Source organism: Notamacropus eugenii, chromosome 2, assembly GCF_028372415.1.
Source record: "Notamacropus eugenii isolate mMacEug1 chromosome 2, mMacEug1.pri_v2, whole genome shotgun sequence".
Lineage (NCBI taxonomy): Eukaryota > Metazoa > Chordata > Mammalia > Diprotodontia > Macropodidae > Notamacropus > Notamacropus eugenii.
Window position 1 is genome coordinate 328,574,388 of NC_092873.1, and position 21,112 is coordinate 328,595,499.

Here is a 21,112-nt window from a genome sequence, read left to right on the forward strand (position 1 = left end):
TGAGGTAGAAAATCTAAATTTGACACTGTAGTGCTGAAAAATAACACCAAAAGGCTATGATATGGAAAGAATCTAAGCTCTTTTCTTTCTTTTCCTCCTTCCTTCTTTTCTTACTTCTTTCTTTCCTTCCTTCCCCAGTCCCATGGGGTCTATTCCAGTCTTAATGTGTCTATGACCATTGCCAAAGCTGATGATAACCTTACTGTCTGCCTCAGTTTTCCTACATATTAAATGGATTATAAAATTAGTTTATAAAATTAGCTCCTTAGTTCAGAAGTGTAATAAGAATAAGATTCACAACTATAGCTGGGAGAGAGGGAGATAAAGTAAACTATCAATTGGGGGAAATTTTTTTCATCAAATATTTCTGGTAAGGGTCTAATATCTAAAATATATAGGGAATTAATCCAATTTGGTAAAATTGAGAGCCATTTCTCCAGTAGTAAGTAGTCTAAAAGTATGAACATACAATTATCAAGTGAATTGCAGGGTATGAAGTACTATATGAGAGATTGCTGCAAACCATGAGTAAGAGAAATTTCAAATCAAAACAATTTCAGTTTCACCTCATACCCTTCAAGTCAGCAGAAATGACAAAATATGGAAATAGTCAATATTGGGAACAGAATAAGCATTTATATAGGGCCTACTATACACCGGGCACTGTGCTAATCTTTTTCACAAATATTATCTCATTTGATCCTCATAACAACCCTAACAGGTGCTTTTATTATTCCCATTTTATAATTCAGAAAACTGAGGCAGAAGTTAAGTGATTTGTCCAAGACTGAATAGCTAGTCAGTATCTGAGGCCAGATTTGTACTTAAGTCTTCCTGAGGAGCTGCAGGAGGACAAGTATACCAATATACTGTTGATGGAGTTATAAATTGGTCCAACCATTCTCAAAAACAATTATGAGTAATGCTTTAAAATAGTGGCTAAAATGTCCGTACCCTTTGGCCCAGAGATTGTTTTTCTAGGTACACACCTGTCGATTCAAAGGCAGGGGGGGCATATATTTTTCCTCTCTTGACATGAATGATTTCAATTTATTAACCTCACTTTCTGTGTCAAATGAATAGTCATATAGACTCTTCTGTATTTAGATCTTTCCTCTATCCGAGGGGCAGCGAGGTGGCGCACTGGATAGAACACCAGGCCTGAAACCTGATTCTTCCTCAGTTCAAATCTGGCCTCAGACAGTAGCTGTGTGACCCTGGGCAAGTCACTTAATCCTGTTTGCCTCAATTTCCTCACCTGTAAAATCAGTTGGGGAAAGAAATGACAAATCATCCCAGCATCTTTGCCAAGAAAGCTATAAATGGGGTCATAAAGAGTCACACATAACCCAAAGACAACTGAACAACAAAGAGCCTGTGAGGACAAATGCAGGAAAAAAAAAGTATCCAAGGGCAGATTAGCAGATTATCAGGCCTTTTCCTGGACCACAACTAGCTGTGCTGTTGTCCCACTTCCAAGTCAAACTGCAGACAGCTTGTGATCTGGACTAACTGCCCTTCATTTTTCTCTGCATCCTATACTGTATATTCTGGTAGAAAATAGCTTGCAATCAGAACTCACTTAAATGATGGATTTTTCTCTGTGGGACAACCAATTTCTCTCCCTGCCAGAGCTTGTGCTGTCAATAAAGCATTTTTCTGATGTACTCTAAAATTGTGAGTAGTGGGTTTGTTTTTTGTTTTTTTCCACAACAATGGAAAACAGTGTCTGTGCATAGGCTAGGAATCCAAAAACAATAAGAAGAAAAGAGAGGAGAGAAGACACTAGATTCCTCTTTGGGGTTGGTTTCTTTCTTTAAAAACAATGACAGGTTAGTAAGAATCTTTATTTCCATTTCTGTTTTTACCACATGGTTCCCAAAAAGAAGAACCTGTACTTTTCTATTGGTGCTGGCTAACTATTAAGGGGAATTATGTCTTGTTTTGGTCCTTAGCCAGTGAATTCCTCGAAGGGGAACAAATCAACCTCTTTTCATCATAACACCAGAAGGTAAGTGATGATCTGCTGTGGGATGGTCTATCTGAATAATCTGTACTGTCTGTCCCTTAGGATATATGTGTTTCTTTGGGGTCTGAAGCCTTCCAGAAGGGAAGATAGAGAAAGAAAGCTAACATACACATTGTATTTTCACAGCACCACTACATTTTGTGGTAGCAAAGAACTAGGCACAACATAGGTGCTGTGATCTACTAAAGAACGACTAAACACATGGTACTGGAATGTCATGGCTTATTATTGCATAGTAAGAAATGACAGATAGGAAGAATTTGGGGAAAGATGGACTGATGTAGCATGAAATAAGCAGGACCTGGGAAACAACCCACAGAAGGACTACTACTATACGTAGTGCATGTAAATCCGCCATTCTCACTTGAGGATTAGATGCCCAGGGCAAGACGGATACTTATCCCCTCAGAGGCCAGGGGTAGCCCTGAGCAGTTGGGGAGTCAAGTGTTGCATTTCTAGTGATGCCAGTGAGTCTCCATCAGTGTGCATTGTCATGACTGTTAGTTGAATATCAATTATCCAGAATTAATTAGCTTTTAGAAAGTAACATTTACTGAGGTTGTCCAGTTGATACAAACATTCCCCCAAAGGTCTGTGACACACTCTTCTACAAGTACATACACAGTACAGAGGAAAGTGGCTTCATTGCTTATAGAACAAATGTGGCAAAGAGGTGACTCATAGCTCCTGCAAGTCCTTTTGCTGGAGTCCTCAAAATGTTTCCTACATTTTATATGATGTATTGTGTAGCTTTTTTGCTAGGCTCTTTGTAGAGCATTAAATCTTTGATCCATCTGTCCTTGACTCCGGGCTGTCAGATGATTCAAGGTCTCTGCTAGGATGGTGATGGGAAGATAGGAAGTCTTCTGGATGATAAGAGTTCCAAAGTTCATAAGATTCTCCTTTGGGAGTAGCAGGAGGAGTTCATTTTTTACTTTAGGTAGGATGGGATAATTTGGAAGATTCACCAAATTTTCTCTGGCCACTTTATATATGTAAAGGAACTGAATGCCATGTACCTTCCATGACCAAACTTGTCCCTGGAGAAATGATAAGAAAATGTCCTCCCTTCCTTCAATACAAAGATGGGAGACTATGGAACCCTTCAAGGATGAAAGGACTGCTGTGTAGCAATGAAGGGCCAATCTGTATTAGATAACAGAAATTTGTAGTGGGTATCTGCATAGTTGTGTGACTTCCTCTGGTACTGGTCAGCAGCATTTGAATGGCAGTGGAAGATTAAGTATTCTAGGATTAGAATTTAGCACGAATGAGAAGCAGTAAGAGAAGGTGGCAAAGGTTTGAAGAGAAGGAGGTCTCCGCTAATCTGAATAATACCAGTTCTTTATGGCTCCATCTCAAGCCATGAAGGCTTCCTAAACAGCCAATATTAAACTTTCCCCTTCCTGATCATCTGTAATATTTACTGTCTGTATCACATATTTTACTACTTGATTAGATTCATGTTAGCAATATTATATTGTCATGTATTGATCTCTGATTGTATCTTGTATAAACCTCTTGACTCCACAATAAAATAATAAGCTTTTTGACGGCACAGACTTTTGTATTCCTTTTGTATTCACTTGAAGACCTAGGACACCGATCATAAAATTATAATTTTAAGACTACAAGAGTCTTCAAAAATCAGTCATCTAATCAAGTTCTCTTACTTTACAAATAAGGAAAATGAAACCCAAAATAATTGAAGGGACATGTCCAAGGTCACATAAGTAGTAATTAGCAGAAGTAGGATGCAAACTGAGATCCCCTGATGTTCAGATCCCAGGTGCTTTTCACTATACCATGTAAAGTATAGAGTAAATACTCAATTTTGGGGGGTGGGGGAGGGAAATGATATTTAGTCTCCTTTTAGGTCTGTATCTTTTGTTTGTTTTCTGTGGTTTATGGTGTTTATTGTGTGACTACTATTTTTATTGCATTGTGTCCTATGAAGGATATATTTACTATTTCTGTCTTTTTACATTTATTAACAGTATCTCTGTGCACTAAATCCATGGTTCATTTCTGTAAAAGTTCCATGGGGCACTGGAAAGTATGTATATTCTTTTGCAGTTCCACTTAGAATTTATCATAAGTCCTTAAGCTCTAATTGATGAAGATGATGATGATATATTGCAATGTATTACATACTTTGTATAAATGAATTTTTGAGAACTTTTAAAAGAATTTCCTTATTTCATAATTGACATAGCACTTAAAGTTTACAAAACAATTTATATACATAATTTCATTCTATTGAAATAATATTCATAATATTGTGACAAGTATCACCATCAAGAAAATGGAGGCTGAGATATTAAGTGACTTGCATGTGATCAAAAAGCTAATAGATAAGACTGAACCCAAGTTTTTTTCTGAGAGACAACATGGTGTTGTGCATAGAGAGCAGCTATTAAAGACAGGAACGACTGAATTCAAGCCTTGCCTTTAACATGTAGTGGATGTGTGATCTTAGGCAAGTCACTTGGACAAGTTTCAGAACTCTAGGCAATTCTCTAAGACTATAAGTTGCAAAGAAGTTATTGGCTTACATTATTGGCTAGAGTCCGCTTGTCTGACAATTCCCCATACTAAAGAAATCACAGATCTGTTCTATTTCTTCTGGTCTCCAAGTTCAGAATTCTGCCCACTAATACCTTATGCATCATCATGAACATTAATTACTGTTATCTAAATGTTAATTTACTCCAAGCAGGATCTTTTATGAGCAGGACCAAGAACATGCTATATGAAATCATAGGGAGAGAAATATGCTATGTCTTCATAATCTTTTTCACTTCACATATTCCATTTTCTACTACATCCAAGGGGAAATTTCGGACAAGCCACCCTAAACACAGTGCCAACTGACTTTAGCAAGTCAAATGTATTTCTTGGAAGTGCTTTGCCAAACACCAACTAATCTCTTGTTTATTGAATACTAATTGTTTTCCTCTGGTGTTTATCATGGTAATGATGCAAATTGTGAACATAATTTTTAAAAAAATATTTATGTGGCTGACATTCTGAAATAATTATACAAATGTCTAAGCCTTTATCAAGAAACCTACTCAAGTGGTTGATTTGCTTGAACTACTTTTCTTCTCTTTCTTTAGTTTTTCTTACACGGAATGTCTGGGGGTAGGGTGGGAGAGGGGGGAGACATTCAAAAGTGAAGGTGATATAAAACCAAAATATATAAGTAAAAATAAGATAAAAATAAGTTTTTTTTAAAAAGAAAGAACACTTCACAAAACATGTCCCAAAGGCAGTTCTTTTAAGTAGAACCCATTTATCAAGAGTCTGATAAATACAGAAAGAACTTTCAAAGTATAATTGCTTTTGGTCATATGGTAAAATTCACATACAATAAAACTGTATTGACAATGATGTGGTCTAATTAAATTGCTTCATATAAAGAATCCTGGAGGCTCTGTACCCATGGGTATAGTTTTAAAAACTTAACATGTCAGTAATAAATTCAAGTTTTACTTCTTCTGCCTCCAGGCTCTTCAAAGGAATTAAGAGAGCAGTGGATCTGTAATTTTGGCCCAAATCAAAGGGCATGATTTTTTAGGTTGTTTTTGTTTTGTTTTGTTTTTTGACAAATAGCTTATTCTTTTGTGGTAGGGCCTAGGTTAAAAAAAATGCTATAAAAATACCATGTATCACTATGGTTATTGAACTCTTGTTTCAAGAACACATCACTGTAGTTATAGAATCTTTGTTTCAGGTACGTTGCACCTGCAATTTTTCCTCCACATTCTTTTAAGGAAAACTTTTTTTTTTCAGTATCCAACTGACACTCTTTAACTCTCCAGCTCTTCTTATAAAGAAGGCATTGTTCTTGAACATGAAATTCTGAGTTATAAGAAAAGTGCTATAGGTGTATTTTATGATGTAGCACTATCATGACAAAGCGTCTTTTGATTCAGTATTATCAATTGATGTTAACACAGATAGATCTGGAAGTACTACCTCTTAGCTAACTATTGCTGTAAAGACTTGGCTTGTTGGCCTTCTGTCTACCTTTTTTAAAAAGGAGTTATTGTTTTAGAATTTACCAAATCCAAGTCAACTGCAAGTCATGTCATCATCTTGATGGCATGGTCCTCTTCGAGAACAAAGGACAAATACAACCAATACAGCAACAACCAGTAGTAGTATGGGGAGAAGGAAGGGAAAGAGAGAGAGAGAGAGAGAGAGAGAGAGAGAGAGAGAGAAAATTACTGCTATTGACTTAGAACATATTGAAAAACGCTCCAAAATCATAGGATTTGAGTTCTGGAAAGGTCCTTAAGGAACAACTCTCTTATTTTATAGATGAGGAAACGGAGGCTCAGAGAATGAAATAACTTGCTTAAGGTCACACAGGTAGCCAGGGATTGGATCAGAATTTAAAACCATTGAGTCAGCTGTCTTGTAGCACACCACACATAAACTTAGTGAATATTACCTTCAGATCTTCTCTTTATCTTGGTAGCTCACAGATGCTAGAACACTAAGGCCACAAGAAAAGTGGTGGCTGGTAGTGGGTCAAATGTCCCATTTTTTTGTTCTTGCCAATAGCACAGGTTTATGGTGAAAAAATATATATAGTGGAAAAAAATTCATTAATACAAAGTATATAATGCATTGCAATCTAACATCATCATCATCATCATCAACTAGAGCTTAAAGACATGATAAATTCTAAATGTTATGGTTACTGCATGACTGAACTGAGGTGCTTTTTTTTAATCAAAGATTCAGAGGAGATAGCGTTCCTTAATTGTGGATAGAGGTGTTCAGCTGTACGTTTTGTTTTATTTTGTTTTGGTTTTTTTGGTGAAAGGCAAGAGTGTTTAAATTAAAAATAAGAAATATACACATATTTAAATCATGGACAGAGATCAGAACTTTGTCAGAAAGATCTGGGTGTCTAACTTGTACTTTTTTTCCCCTGGCTTTCCTGAGTTTCCCCATTCATAAAATGAGGCTTACAATCTTTTAACAGGGAGACTCAGGTCAAGTGATTAGACACCCAAATCTTCCTGACAAAATCCTGAACTCTGTCCCCAACTTTAATAAACAATATTGAGGGAGTGTATGTAAAGAGCTTTGTCAACTTTAAAATGCTCTGTAGATATTATATTATTATGGTTGTGTATATATATAATGTCTATATACAAACATGTCATTATTATATGTGTATATATACATACAGACATTATATAAAATGTGCATATATAATATATTCATATATAACATATGCATAACATTTATATGTGTATATATAATATATTCATATATAACATATGCATAATATTTATGTGTGTGTATATATAATATATTCATATATAACACATGTATAATATTTATGTGTGTGTATATATAATGTGTATACACACATACACATATATAAAATGTAGACATTCTATTGTTATCGTTCTTTGGTCACGCACAAGGCGCAAGAAGGACGATCTGTAAAGACAGTTTGACAGCTGGATGCAGGTTAGGATCAGCAGTGCTGAGAAGAAAACCCAGCACCGTCCCGAGAAAGAAGAAACGTGAAAAACACCCCAGCATCCCTGGGCGGGGTCCCGCAGCTCCTGGGGAGTTGGCCCCGCCCCTTCCTGGTGTCCTGCGCAACGCCTGTCTGCGCGGAGGGGTCCTTCGTGGGGGCCTCTGTAGGGGCGCCCGTCTCTGCGCCTGCACGAATACCTTACGTGACTGGCTGTGGAGAGGCGGCGGAGCCTGTTTGGGGCCAGTGGAGCGGCGGAGGCAGCGGCGGCGGTTTCGGTATCCGAGGAGGCTCTCAGGCTCGGGCAGCGACCATGTCGGACGGCGGAGCAGAGCGGGCAGATGGACGCATCGTGAAGATGGAGGTGGACTACAGCGCCACGGTGGACCAGCGCCTGCCTGAGTGCGAGAGTCTGGCCAAGGTGAGAGGGGGAAGCCGGACTAGCATTTGGCGGACGGCAAGGGCTGAGTCACGGCGCCGGGCTTGGCCTAGGCCCCAGGCCTCCCACAGGCCGGGAAACCCGGGGATGGGCATGGGAGGAGGGGGAGGAAAGCCCACTCCTCCCCTACCTCCACCTCCCGACCCCTCGCGGGAAGTACGCCGGTGTGTCCACACGCCTCCCCGCTTCTTCCTCCCCAGTTTGGGTCAGCCCCGTGGCTGCTGGTGTTTGTTTTGTGCGTGCGATCCGGGGAGGCCGCTTCTGCATCCAGGCCCCTCGGGAATCCTCCCGGCTCTTTCGGGGTCATAGAGGCCCCCACTGAAGGAGTGTGAAGTCATCCAGTTCAGCTGCTTGTCACTGAAAGGTGCTGTGACCGAACACTTCCCGGACCTGTCTTTAAGAACCTCAAGGGATAGAAAATCGCCCCAAATCACCCCATTAACCTCCATCATCACTGACCAAGCCCTTTTCTATACTGCCTACTCCAAGAGGACCACTTTAAAAACTGGGAAGGGAAAAAGGACACGAGCAATGAATAGACGCAATTTAACTGCCAAAGGTAGAATGCTGGAACTAAAGGTGCTTAACAGAGCTGTCAGAAAGGATATGCAGGAGGTAACAGATGCTATAGACCCGTAGCCTCTGCGTTTCCCTTACAGTTTTTAGATTCCATAACATAAACCTGGTGTGAGTGTAGTTATCATATGTGGCTTTACTCACATTTATAAGTTTAAGTAGCTTTAAGTTTCAAGGAGCTTGATTTCACCTGTATGTAGAACTTACTGGGTTACTGAAGGATTAAATAACTTGCCCATGGTCACACAGGTGCGATGTGTCCCCTGGCAAGCTTTGAACTCAGGTCCTCCTGACTCCAAGACTGGCTCTCCATACTTTATTACTTCCAGGCTTTCAGTTCTTAGCACTCATTATTACCTGTTCCTCTTCCCATTTTATAACTCCTGTTCTGGCTTTATTTTGTTCCCTTTGAAATATCAACTGGTCATTCATCTTCTTGTGGTGGACATATTGCCAGCTTCCCACTATCTTTCCCTCCCCCATTCCTGTTTTAGAGTTAAGTCTGCTGGGTTAAATCCTCTTTCCCCCTTTATATTTCTCCGCATACTGAGGAGAAGTTCCTTACTTATCCACTTCAGGCTTACCCTTGCTCTGCTTGCTCTACGTTCTCCCCTTCTTGTTCTACAGTTTACAAACACCCCTTTATCCAAGATTGCTTACTTTCACATTATTTTTCTCTTATATTGTTGAAAATTTGACTCTCCCCAGAAGACACTGTATTCTTGACTACTCTCTCTCATACTGGTTATTCGTTATTTCAAAGGCTCCCAAAGCAGTAGGCCAAGAAGGAATAGTAGGTATATTTTTTGCTCCCCACATTCTCTTTGAGATTGTCACTTTGCTACCCTTACTCAACAACCTCCATTCCTCTTTATCACCCAGTCTGAAGCCTTGTCACACTCCTCTACCAGTCTTCAACACAACATTCACAGCCTTTCTTCTCCATCTCAGTCTCTCACTTTGCCAAACTCCAACCTTATGTTTCTCCCACCACTTTCCTTCTCAGTTTTGACTCGTGCTGTCAGATGTTCCTGGAGAAAGTTACCTGACCAAGTTGATTTACTACATATTTAATGTTAACTGATCTCTACTTAACCCTTACTGCAGCACAGAAATCCTTGTATTCTTCCCTGATTGACTATCACATTTTCCATGGTGATTATTCTAAACCTCACTCCACAGGCCTTCTATACCACTTTTCTCCCTTCTCATTGAGCAGAGGATCTCACTTTCTGCCTTCTCGAGAAAATAGGTTTCCATTGAAAGCTCACTCTTTTCTGCTACTCCATATTTCAGAACCTCTTATTGCTATGCCTTATCCTCTTCTCTTTGCTTCAGAATGATAAAAGGTGTCCATCCTTTCTCAGTCTTTTCTTATCTACAGTCCACTGGTAACAGTAACAATAATAGCTAAACATGCCAAGATCATCCCTAACCTTAAAAAACCCTTTTGTTTCACCCTGACGGTGCCTTGAAGTATTGCCCTATATATCTCTCTTCTTTTTCACAGCCAGACTTTTAGAAAGGGAAAAGGAGAAGGGAATAAACATTCTTATGACAGGCACTGTGCTAATCACTTTGCACATTTTGTAATATTCCTTACAATGACCTTGGGAGGTGTGTGCTGTTATCTCCACTTTACAAATGAGGAAACTGAGGCAGATAGAAATTGTGACTTCATTAGTGTAACACAGCTAGTTAGAGAATAAGGCTGTCATTGAACTCAGGTCTTTGAGATTCTAGACCCAGCACCAATACATCACCTAGCTTTCTCAGAAAATTCTTTGTACTCATTGCCTACCTTTCAGCACCTTCCATTCCCTTCTAAATCCCTTATAATCTGTATTCAGCCTCCCATTCCCCCATTTGACTGAAATGGGTTTGTTGTATTTTTTTAATTGCCAACTATCTCTTGACTTCTAAATTCAATGATCTTTTCCAAATTCTTACACTTCTTGACCTCTTTGTATCTTTTAACACTATTGACTTTGGCTTCTAAGATATTTTTCTCTCTCTCAGTTCTGTTTTTACTGAACTGGATCATCATCAGTCCCCCCCAATCCTCCCACAAAACAAAACAAAAAACTCTTAAGTGTGACCATCCCCTAAGGCTCTGTCCTGGACCCTCTTCTTTTTCTACACTCTCCTGGTGATCCATCTCTCTCCTTTCTGTGAATTCATTTATCTCTATCCTAGTGACTCCCAGAACTACATATCCAGCCCTCCTTTTTCTGTAAACTTCAGTCTTCATTACAGCCTGCTTCCTACAGGCATTTTTAAGTCATAAACAGAACTTGTTATCCCTTCCTCTCCAAATCCATTTCCCTATTTCCCTATTTCTGTCAAAGCTACCGTCCTTCTTTAGGATACTTCAAATTTGCAACTTTAGAGTCATACTCGCCTCACCACTTTTCTTCATCTCCCCATCCCATTAACTGCTAAGTCTTGTTGATCATACCTCCACAATATCTCTTCCCTTCTATCCAGTTACACAGCCCCAACCCTGTTTCAGGTTTTCATCATCTTTTGCCCAGGATATGGCAATAGACTTCTAACAGTTTCCTTGCCTCAAGTCTTTACCCTCCCCTATCCACACAGCTGCCAAAGTGATGTTCCTGAAGCTCAGATCTGACCATGTCACTCTCCTGCTAAAAAACCTGTAGTGGCTTCTTATTGTCTCTGAAATCAAATACAAACTTCTCTTTCGCCATCCAATCCTTTTCAGACTGATAGGACATTACTCCCCTGTATGAGCTCTATGTTCCAGGGCAACCTAACTTGCTTACTGTTCCCCAAACACAACATTCAATCCAATTTCAATTTTTGTACACAGTCTGCCACCCAATGCCTAGAGTACTCTTGCTCATTATCTTTGCCTCATTGAATCCTCAGCTTCCTTTCAAAGCAAAGCTCAAGTGCCATATCTCACTCTGAGTCTTTTCCTGATTCTTCCCCTGTATTGTTAGTGCTTTTTGCTCTACCCACATTACCTTATTTTTATGTACACACTGTCTGTGTATATGTTGTTTCTTCAGTAGGCTATAAGGTCTTTGAAGAAGGATTGTTTAATTTTTTGCCTTTGTATATTTCCAGTACCCTACATAGTACCTGGAACTTAGTAGGTCTTCAGTCAGTTGTTGAACTGTCATCAAGATTAATAATCTTTGAATCATCCTTGACTTATACCTCTCATCAGTCCCTATATCCAACCAGTTGCCAAGTTTTGTTGATTCTGTTAGTACATCCTGTATTCATTATCCTCTTCTCTTTACCCAAAAGGACTTTACTCTAGTTCAGGCCTTAAGTCTCTATTAGGTTTCCTTGTCTCTTTCTTTTGCTATTCCTTCTTCTGTCTTCTATACACCTGTTAAACGATGTTCTTAAAACATAAGACTGACCATATATCACTTTCCCACTCAGAACTCTTGAATGGACTATATTGCTTCTAAAAAGGATTCTAAACCTGGGGTCTGTGACATTATTTTAAAAATATTTTTATACCTATTTTAATATAACCGGTTTCCTTTGTAATCTATGTATTTCACTTTGCACATTGAAAAATATTATTGAGAAAAAGATCTATAGGCTTTACTAGATTGACCCAAAACCACTCCAAAATCTTGCTCCTTCCTGCCTTTTCAGTCTTATTTCATATTATTCCCTTCCACTCACTGAACTCAAACTGGCCTGCTATACTTCCCTACACAAAGCATTCCATTGCCTGCCTCTCTTCCTTTAAACAAATGGCTTCCATGTCTGGAATATATTCCTATTTAAATAGTTCCAAATCCATCTAATCACACTATTGTCCAATTTTTGTCCTAAGAAAAGCCTTTAATCAAATGCTTTTGTTGAAATCTACCTATTTTTGCATTCCCTTAGTTTATGCCTTTAAAACTCTGTCAAAAAGTAGACAAGGTTAGCTTCACATGAACTACTCTTGACACCAGACTGATTCTTTGTGAGTCTTACTTGTTTCTCTAGATGTTTACTAACCAAACCCACTTTAAAAAGTTTAAATGGTGGCCAGAGTTTTGTTATATAACATCTTTAATTGAAATAACATAGATTTCTTGGAATGTGGGAGATGAAATGTAAGTTTTTATGGATTCTACAGTATTTCAGTAATCATCTAAAATGGACGTTTTTAATGACCTTTTGCAAGTCAACCACATTATTTTTCAGTGCTTTGACCAATAAAAATTAATTTTATTTCCAGACTCTAGATAAGATGTTTTATTAATATGTATGCAAAAAATTCCTGATTACTCAAATAATTTTTTTAATGAACATCAATAGCCTCACAAAATGTAGTAGTAAGTGTTTTAGATTTTACAAAATTCTCACCCATCCATACATGATTCAACTTAGTTCTGACTTCTTATTGTTCCTGTATGTGGCCCCTACAGTGTTATTACTATGTTCTTTGTTCTGTCCTGCATAATTTCCATCATCAGAACACGTGAAACAAAGTAGGTGTATTTATTTCTGTATATAACCTGGGATTTACGGGTGTTTTCAGGTAAACACTTTTTTAAAATAGATATAATTCATTTAGCATAAAATGAGCCTAATGAATATACACTTTGTATATTTCCAGTATCTTTCTGTATCTTTAGTTTAAATTTGGCATTTCTCAGAAGCTTTGTAAATTGATTTTAAAATTGGTATACTTGTACTTTTAATGTCTTAAAATTTGCTACAAATTAAAAAACTCAAGACCAATTTTCCTAATTAATATAAATGCAAAAAACTTGAGAAAGATATTAGCAAATAAACACTATCTAAGAGGTTATATACACTGTGACTATAGGATTTGTATTAGGAATGAAAGGTTGGTTTAATATTAGGAAAGCTATAAATATGATAGACAATATTAATAACAAAAACTAAAATCATGGTTGTATGAGTAGATGTAAATAAGGCTTTTGACAATAAATATGCAGCATCATTTTGTGTTAAATATTAAAATCATAACAATAAAGCGATTATTCCTTAATATGAATAATAGTACCTATCTAAAACAAAAAGCTAGCATTACCTGTAATGGAGAAGCTAGAGGACTTTCTGATGAGATCAGGGTGAAAGGTTACTGCTGTTAATGAGTGCAGTTCCAGAAATGATAGCATTAGCCATAAGACAAGAAAAAGTACTTGAGGGACTAGACATGGGCAAAGAAGAAACAAACTATTGCTTTTTGCAGCTGGTAGGGTATACTTTGAGAATCCTAGGTATTCAGCTAAAAATTAATAGAAACAGTAACTTCAGGAAAGTGAGGGGTACAAAGTAAACCCACAGCAATCAGCCTTTCCTATATGTTGCCAATAAAACCCAGCAATGAGAGACAGGAAAAGAAATTCCATTCAGAACAAGTACAGAATGTAGGAAAAGAAGAGGAAAGAAATCTTTGGGTGACTGAGTGGAAAACCAAGGCAGACAGCAGAAACTGGTTTAGGTTCACTGGCCAAACTCTCAACCTGCTGTTCCAAGAACCAGTTCCCAAAGATGTCTGTCCCCTCCCCCTTCCCCAGCTCAGTCTGTATTCAGTCTCTGTTCCTCAAGAGTCCTAAAGGTGCCAAGGTCTCCCAGTGCATCCTGGGTCATCTCCAGTCATCCTGATGAATATCTGGTCACTGGATTCATATGACTGGAGGAGAAGTGAGGCTGGTGACCTGCACAGCCCTCCCTCACTCAAAACAAAGTCAAGTGCAAGTCATGTCATCATTACTCTGATGGCATGGTCTTCTTAGGCAGCGAAGGACGAACACACAAGAATGCAGAAAATACATGGTAATCTACCAACAAGCACGAGTTTACATGAATATAACTATAAAGCTAGATGGTACAGTGGATAGAGCACCAGGCCTGGAGTCAGGAAGACTCATTTTCCTGAGTTCAAATCTGGCTTCAGACACTAGCTGTGTGACCCTTCATAGGTCTCTTAGCCCTGTTTACCTCAGTTTCCTCATCTGTAAAATGTACTGGAAAAGGAAATGGCAAACTACTTTAGTATCTTTGCCAATAAAACCACAAATGGGGTCACAGAGTTGAACGTAACCAAAACAACTGAACAACTACGAAATGCTTTTTATAAAAGTTAAGACAGATATAACCAGAGAACTGTTAACTGCCCATGGCTAGACTGTACCAATATAATGAAAATGATAATACTACCTGAATTTAAATTTGTATACTGCACTGATCAAAACATCCAAAAGTTACTTTATAGAACTAGAAAAATATTGAACTTCTGGAGAAACAGAAGGGCATGAATCTCAAGAGTGATAGTGAAAAGAAAGTGAGAAGGAAGGGGACCCAAGTGTTTTGCATATAATTGACACATTGTATGTGTTATACAAATGTTTATTTCCTTTTGTTCCCCATTTCTTTCTGCTTCAGATTATACTGCCAGGTGCCATTCATTAGAACTATTTGGTTTATAAATAGAAAAGCTGACGAGTGGATTGGGTTAGGTATACAATATTTCAGAAACAGTGGAACATAGCAGAGTAATCCAAGAACTCAAACTATTGAGGTGAGGACACACTATTCAACAAAAACTGCTGGAAAATTGGAAAGCAGTTTGATAGAAATTATTTTTAGATCAACTTCTTACACCATATAAATGAATATGTAACTTAGATTTAAACAAATTAGAGGACCAGGGAAGGAGATAACCTTAACAACTATGCTTAGGGGGGAGAGTTCTTTACAGCAAGGAATAAAAGAGGGTCATAGGATATAAAAATTGACAATTTTGATTACAAAACTTTTTGCAAAAATTAAATCAATCCAGTTTGAAGCAAAAATTAACCAAAAAAAATTTTGCAGCAATTGCCTCTAACAGTCTCATCCAAGATATATAGGAAATTAAATATATAAAAACAAGAGTCATTGCCCAATCAACAAATGGTCAAAGGATATGAATGGATATTTTAAATATATATAATTATTTTTGACATTTAAAAAAATTTCAAATTTTTCAAAAGTTTCAATTTTCCCACCTTCAACCCCGCCCTTACCCATGGAGAAGGCAAGCAACGTGATATCAGTTACACATGCAAAACATTTCCATATTAGCCATGTTACAAAAAAAGCAAGAAAAAGTGAGAAAACTATAATTCAGTTTGCACTTATTAATTCTCTAGTGATGGAAAGCATTTTTTTTTTTACTCAGTAGTCCTTTGGAATTGTCTTAGATCATTGTGTTGATCAGAGTAGCTAGATCTTTAACAGTTGATCATCATTATAATATTATTATGTACAAGGATCTGCTGTTCACTTTGTATCAGTTCTTATAGGTCTTTCATGTTTTTTCTGAAGCCATCCCCTTCATTGTTTCTTATAGCACAGTAGTATTCCATCATATGCCACAGCTTATTCAGCCATTCTCCAACCAGTGGGCATCTCTTCAGTTTCTAACTCTTTGCCACCACAAAAAGAACTGCTATAAATTTTTTTTGTACTTAAAAGTCCTTTTCCTTTTTCTTTGATCTCTTTAGAATGGAGACCTAGTAATATCTAATCAGTAGACAGCAATAAAAACTGTTTTTAAAAGAAAGAAAGGACCTATATATGTAGAAATATTTATAGCAACATATTTTTGTAGCTAAAAACTGGAAAGGAGATTCTCATAAATTAGGGAGTGGCTAAACAAATTATGGTGTATATAAATGGAATATCACTACACCATATAAGGACAGGTTTAGAGAATCTTGGAAGGATGAACTCATGCAGAGTAAAGTAAGCAGAGCCAGGAGAAGAACTTAAGAAATAATTATAGTCTTGTAAAGGAAAATAACTATAAGAGACATAAGAACTCTGATCAATACAATGAGAAATGATAATTACAAAACACAGATGGTGAATCATGTTTGCTAATATTTGACAAAATTAATAGACTAGAGGTGCAGAAGGAAATATACACACATATATATGTTTTATATATATACATATATATATATTAGACACAGCCAATGTGTGGGTTTGTTTTACTTTGTTTCAAGTGAAGGTTTTTATTTGGCAGGTAGTGGAGGGAGAGCACTCCTTTATCACTGGGAGAGGAGTAGTGATAGTGATAAACAAAAAAAAGAAGTAAAGGGTGTCAGTGAATCATTATAGAAATACATAAGGAATTTCAGTTAGGCATCCACATCACAAATAAGTTCAGTCTTGAAATATTGAGGAGAAAACTCATTACGAAAATGAGAATTTCTTCAGTGGGCCATTTAAACAATTATGAAAAGAGGTAATCTACTCCTAGTCTGGCTAAAACTATCTTGTACAATTTTTTTTTGTTCTTGATTTTTGTTGCCTTAGGAAGGAAGACTTCAAGAAGTAATTGAAACACTTCTGTCTTTGGAAAAACAGACCCGTACTGTGAGTATATTGCATCAGAAATCACACTTTATCATTGATTTTGCTTAAGGTTTTTATATTCACAAATAAATTATATCCATTTCTACAGGCTTCTGATATGGTGTCTACATCTCGAATTTTGGTTGCAGTAGTGAAGATGTGCTATGAAGCTAAAGAATGGGATTTACTTAATGAAAATATTATCCTTTTGTCAAAAAGGAGGAGCCAGTTAAAGCAGGTAATTTTGTGTTTCCTTTAAGGAAAATGAAACCCAGCATGTATAGAGAGGTTTGATCTTTGTACAGAGATCATTTGCCTTAACCTGTTTGTAAGGACAATATTTGAATAGTTGCTTTCATTATTATTCATGATTTTCTCCTTAATGAAGAAGTAATTTGTGAATACCCATTTCTCTGTTCAGAAAGCTTCAGTAGATGCTCCTTGCTTGTTTGCTCTCATTTGACAAATCTCTTAACTTCATTGACATGGGTATTCCCTTCAGTAGTATATCTCAGCATGTTTAGTGTTTTCCTTGTAACTTATATCCATGTTCTCCCATTAACTATGTGGGTACCAATGGGGCACACCTATGAACTAATACCCTTATCTTTCCTCATTCCACTATGTGATCAATATGTCTCTTCTGGTAATATATCTCTTAAGATGATATCACTTATACATATTTAGATGCATAGTTCTTTCTTGGTAATATGTTGCATTGAATCTATGCACAACACACATCCTTCCATTGCCATTTGTGTAACTCACAACTTTAATTTTTCCAATATGGGTATTCATTGATTCACAGAAATACAGAATCACCAAAGGTGTACTAGTATTAAAAAAGATAAGTCATTGGTTTTAGGAAATAGCTTGAGTAATCAAAAATACCCTACAATTTCTAAAGGCAGTTCATCCCACTTTCTCTTCTTTATTTCTAGACTCAATTCATTGTCCATCCTCTCCAATCCAAGCTCTGACACTTACTAGCTGGGCAAGTCACTTAACCCTTTTTTGTCTCAGTTTCTCATCTGTAAAATGGTGAAACACTGGAGAAAGAAATGGCAAACCACTGCAGTATCTTTGCCAAGAAAACCTTACGTACAGAGTCTTTGGAGTTGGACACCACTGAACAGCTACAATAACAATCAGGTTTGCCACTGGGTGGCTGTGTGATCTGGAGAAAACTCCTTATCCTCACTAGATCACTTACATAAAAATGAAAAGGATAGTCTAGGTGATCTCTAGGGTCTTACACTCTGATTCCAAAATTAAGAGATACCTTGACATATTTCCAGGTCTAGACTAGCCCACTTATATTTTGAGTAGGGGTTGGACTTAGATGACTCCTAGCATCCTTTCTGGCTTAGTAACCAATTATATTGGTTTTCTCAAAAGTAATGGATCAATAATTATAAATAATCAAGATGACTATTTTATTTAGATAGCTGAGTTGTATGGATTATTCATTAATGAGTAACAGCATTGTCTAGTGTGTAGGTGTCAAAGTCATTGTTCTCCAGAATGCTTGGACCATTTCACAACTGTGTCAGTGGTACACTGGTGTCCCTGTTTTTCCACATTCCCTCCAGCATTTGTCATTTTCCTTTTCTTTCATGTTAACCAGTTTGATAGATGTATGGTGGTACATCAGAGTTCCTTTAATTTGCATTTCTATAGTCTTTAGTGATTTAGAGCATTTTTTCTTGGGATTAGTGATAATTTTGATTTCTTCTAAAATCTGCCTGTTCATATCCTTTGACCATTTATCATCTGGGAAATGGCTATTATTTTTTAAATAAATTTGGTTCAGTTTCATATATATTTGAGAAATGAGGCCTTTTATCAGAGAAATTTGCTGCAAGAATTTTTTTTCCCAGTTTCCTGTTTTCCTTCTAATTTTGGCTGCATTAGTTTTATTTTTGTGACAATTGATTTTAATGTTTGCTCTACAGAAATAACTAATTCAGAAATCCCTCCCACATTAGTAACCTCATTTCCTGTCTATTGAGACATTTTTTTGTTGCCATATCCAGCACCTACTGATAACTCTATTCCTAAAGTATTCATAATACATCAAAATGAGTCCTCTATGATGTTTACAAGCATTTGGCCTCTTCTTATAGTCTTGAGCAGTATTAAACAATGTATCTTTACCATCTTCCCTGCATTAAATTTATCCGAAAAATACATGTTGATTTAGTTGAGGGTCATAAGGAGTTCTTCATGGAATTTCTAACTTTTCACCAGCTAATGTTGGTATATAAATTGTACTAATGATCCTCTTGGACTTTCTATAAATGTTCATTGTATTACAAAATGACCAAGTGTCACACAGCACACTTCCTTTAAGACAAACAGTAAAATCCAGTCTTCCAACTTTTTAATTGCCTCTCCAATGAAACTATTCTTCCATTTAGTCTTCTGTTGTATACTTAATCAAATATAAACTCCAAAGCCTGATATTCAAGGCCTTCCCCAACATGGTTCTACTGTACATTATCATATGCAAAATAATATTCAGCTTCATGCAAGATAGTCTGGCCAAACTGAATTAGTCTTCATCTCTCATTCTCATCTGACCTTCTTTTTACAATCTTGTTTATGCCATCCCCTGTGCCTAAACTGAATTGGCCACAGAATTTACATCTTCTGAAATCTTCCCCTAGTCCTATTTTTCACAGCATTTTGGTATTCTCCTTTATAGTCATCATATCCTAATTTGTATTAACTGTAGTTTATCTATACTTCCTGTCACTCCTTTTAGATTGTGAACTCTTTGAGGCCTGTGGCAATTCAAGGCAATAAGAATTTATTAAGCACCTTCTATGTGCTAGGCACTGTGCTTATTTCTGGGGATACAAAGAAAGGTAGAAGACCTGCTCCCAGGGAGCTCGCAATCTAATGGGGAAGACACCATACAAACAGCTATCTATAAACAAAACATACACAGGACAAATTGGAGGTAATCTCATAGAGAAGGCACTAGCATTAAGAGGGAGTGGGCAAAGTTGGGGGTTTTAGTTGACTTGAAGGCAACCAGGAGAAAGAGATAAGGAGACATGGGGCACACAACTAGTGAAAATGGGCAGAATTGGGAAATGGATTTTCTTGTTCAAGGAAAATGGCAATGAGGCCAGTATCACTATATATAGCACTCTCTGGATGGGGATGAAAAAGGTGTAAGAAGGCTAGAAAAATGCCCCAGATGGGAAGGGAGGTTAGATTATGAAGGTCTTTGAACAACGGAAAAAGATGTTCTGTTTAATTCTGGAAATGATAGGGAGTCACTGGAGTTTATTGAATATGGAGTTGACATAGGTAGACCTGTGCTTTAAGAAGATCAGTTTGACAGTTGAATGGAAAATGAGCTGGAATGGTAAGAGATTTGAGGCAGGGAGACCAACTTGAAGACTATTTTGCAATAGTCCACCTATGAGGTTGATGAGATGAACTAGGGTGGTGGCAGTGGGGGCATTGTATGAGAGATGTTATGAAGGTACAATCAACAGGGACTTTCAACCATTTGAATATTAGTGGAGGGGTTGGGGGTAAAGACTAAAGACTGACACCTAGATTGTGAGCCTGGCTAACTGGGGTAGTGTTACTCTTGGCAGAAATAGGAAAATTAGAAAGAATGGAGTGCTAAGGGGAAAAGATAATGAATTCTGTTTTTTGAACATGTTGAGTTTAAGATATGTGTAGGACTGTCTTGTTGCATCCTTGTACGTCAGCCACCTAATTTCTAAGAGAGGCAGCATGGTGCGATCTAGAGAAAATTGAACTGGAAATCAAAAGACTTAGAGGTTTAAGCCCTAGTCTGCCTCTTCAAAGATAATGGACAACTCGTTTTATATTTGTCTGAGCCTCATTTTCCTCTAATATAAAATGGGATGAATAGAATTTGTACTTCCCATCTATCAATCATAGGGAAAGCTATGTGTAAGCTGTAAAGTGTTATTTAAATATTATATAAATCTAAATTTTGAGCAAGCTTCTTTAGAATATATCCATTTTTATGTTTCTCACCTGTGCTTTTTTGGTACATTTTATTAGCAACCTATCCTTTCCAAAATTGCCTCTAAATGTTTTCAGGCAGTTAAAATATTATTATATCGTATTAGGATTGAAAATAGAAATTCAGAATTCATATAAATCTCTTGCTCTAGCCGTTAGTGAAAGTGAAATTTGTTTTCAGAAAGAA

The 21,112-nt window shown here is 37.2% G+C and overlaps 1 protein-coding gene across 1 annotated transcript in view; it reads left to right on the forward strand.

Moving 5' to 3' along the window:
* The first annotated feature begins 7,654 nt into the window (after positions 1–7,654).
* Positions 7,655–21,112, forward strand: part of PSMD12 (proteasome 26S subunit, non-ATPase 12) — a 30,566-nt gene continuing 17,108 nt past the window's right edge. The window contains exons 1-3 of the mRNA XM_072645463.1: positions 7,655–7,956; positions 16,870–16,929; positions 17,018–17,146. Coding sequence (XP_072501564.1) covers positions 7,849–7,956; positions 16,870–16,929; positions 17,018–17,146 — 297 coding nt within the window. The 5' untranslated portion in view covers positions 7,655–7,848. The remainder of the gene's footprint in view (positions 7,957–16,869; positions 16,930–17,017; positions 17,147–21,112) is intronic.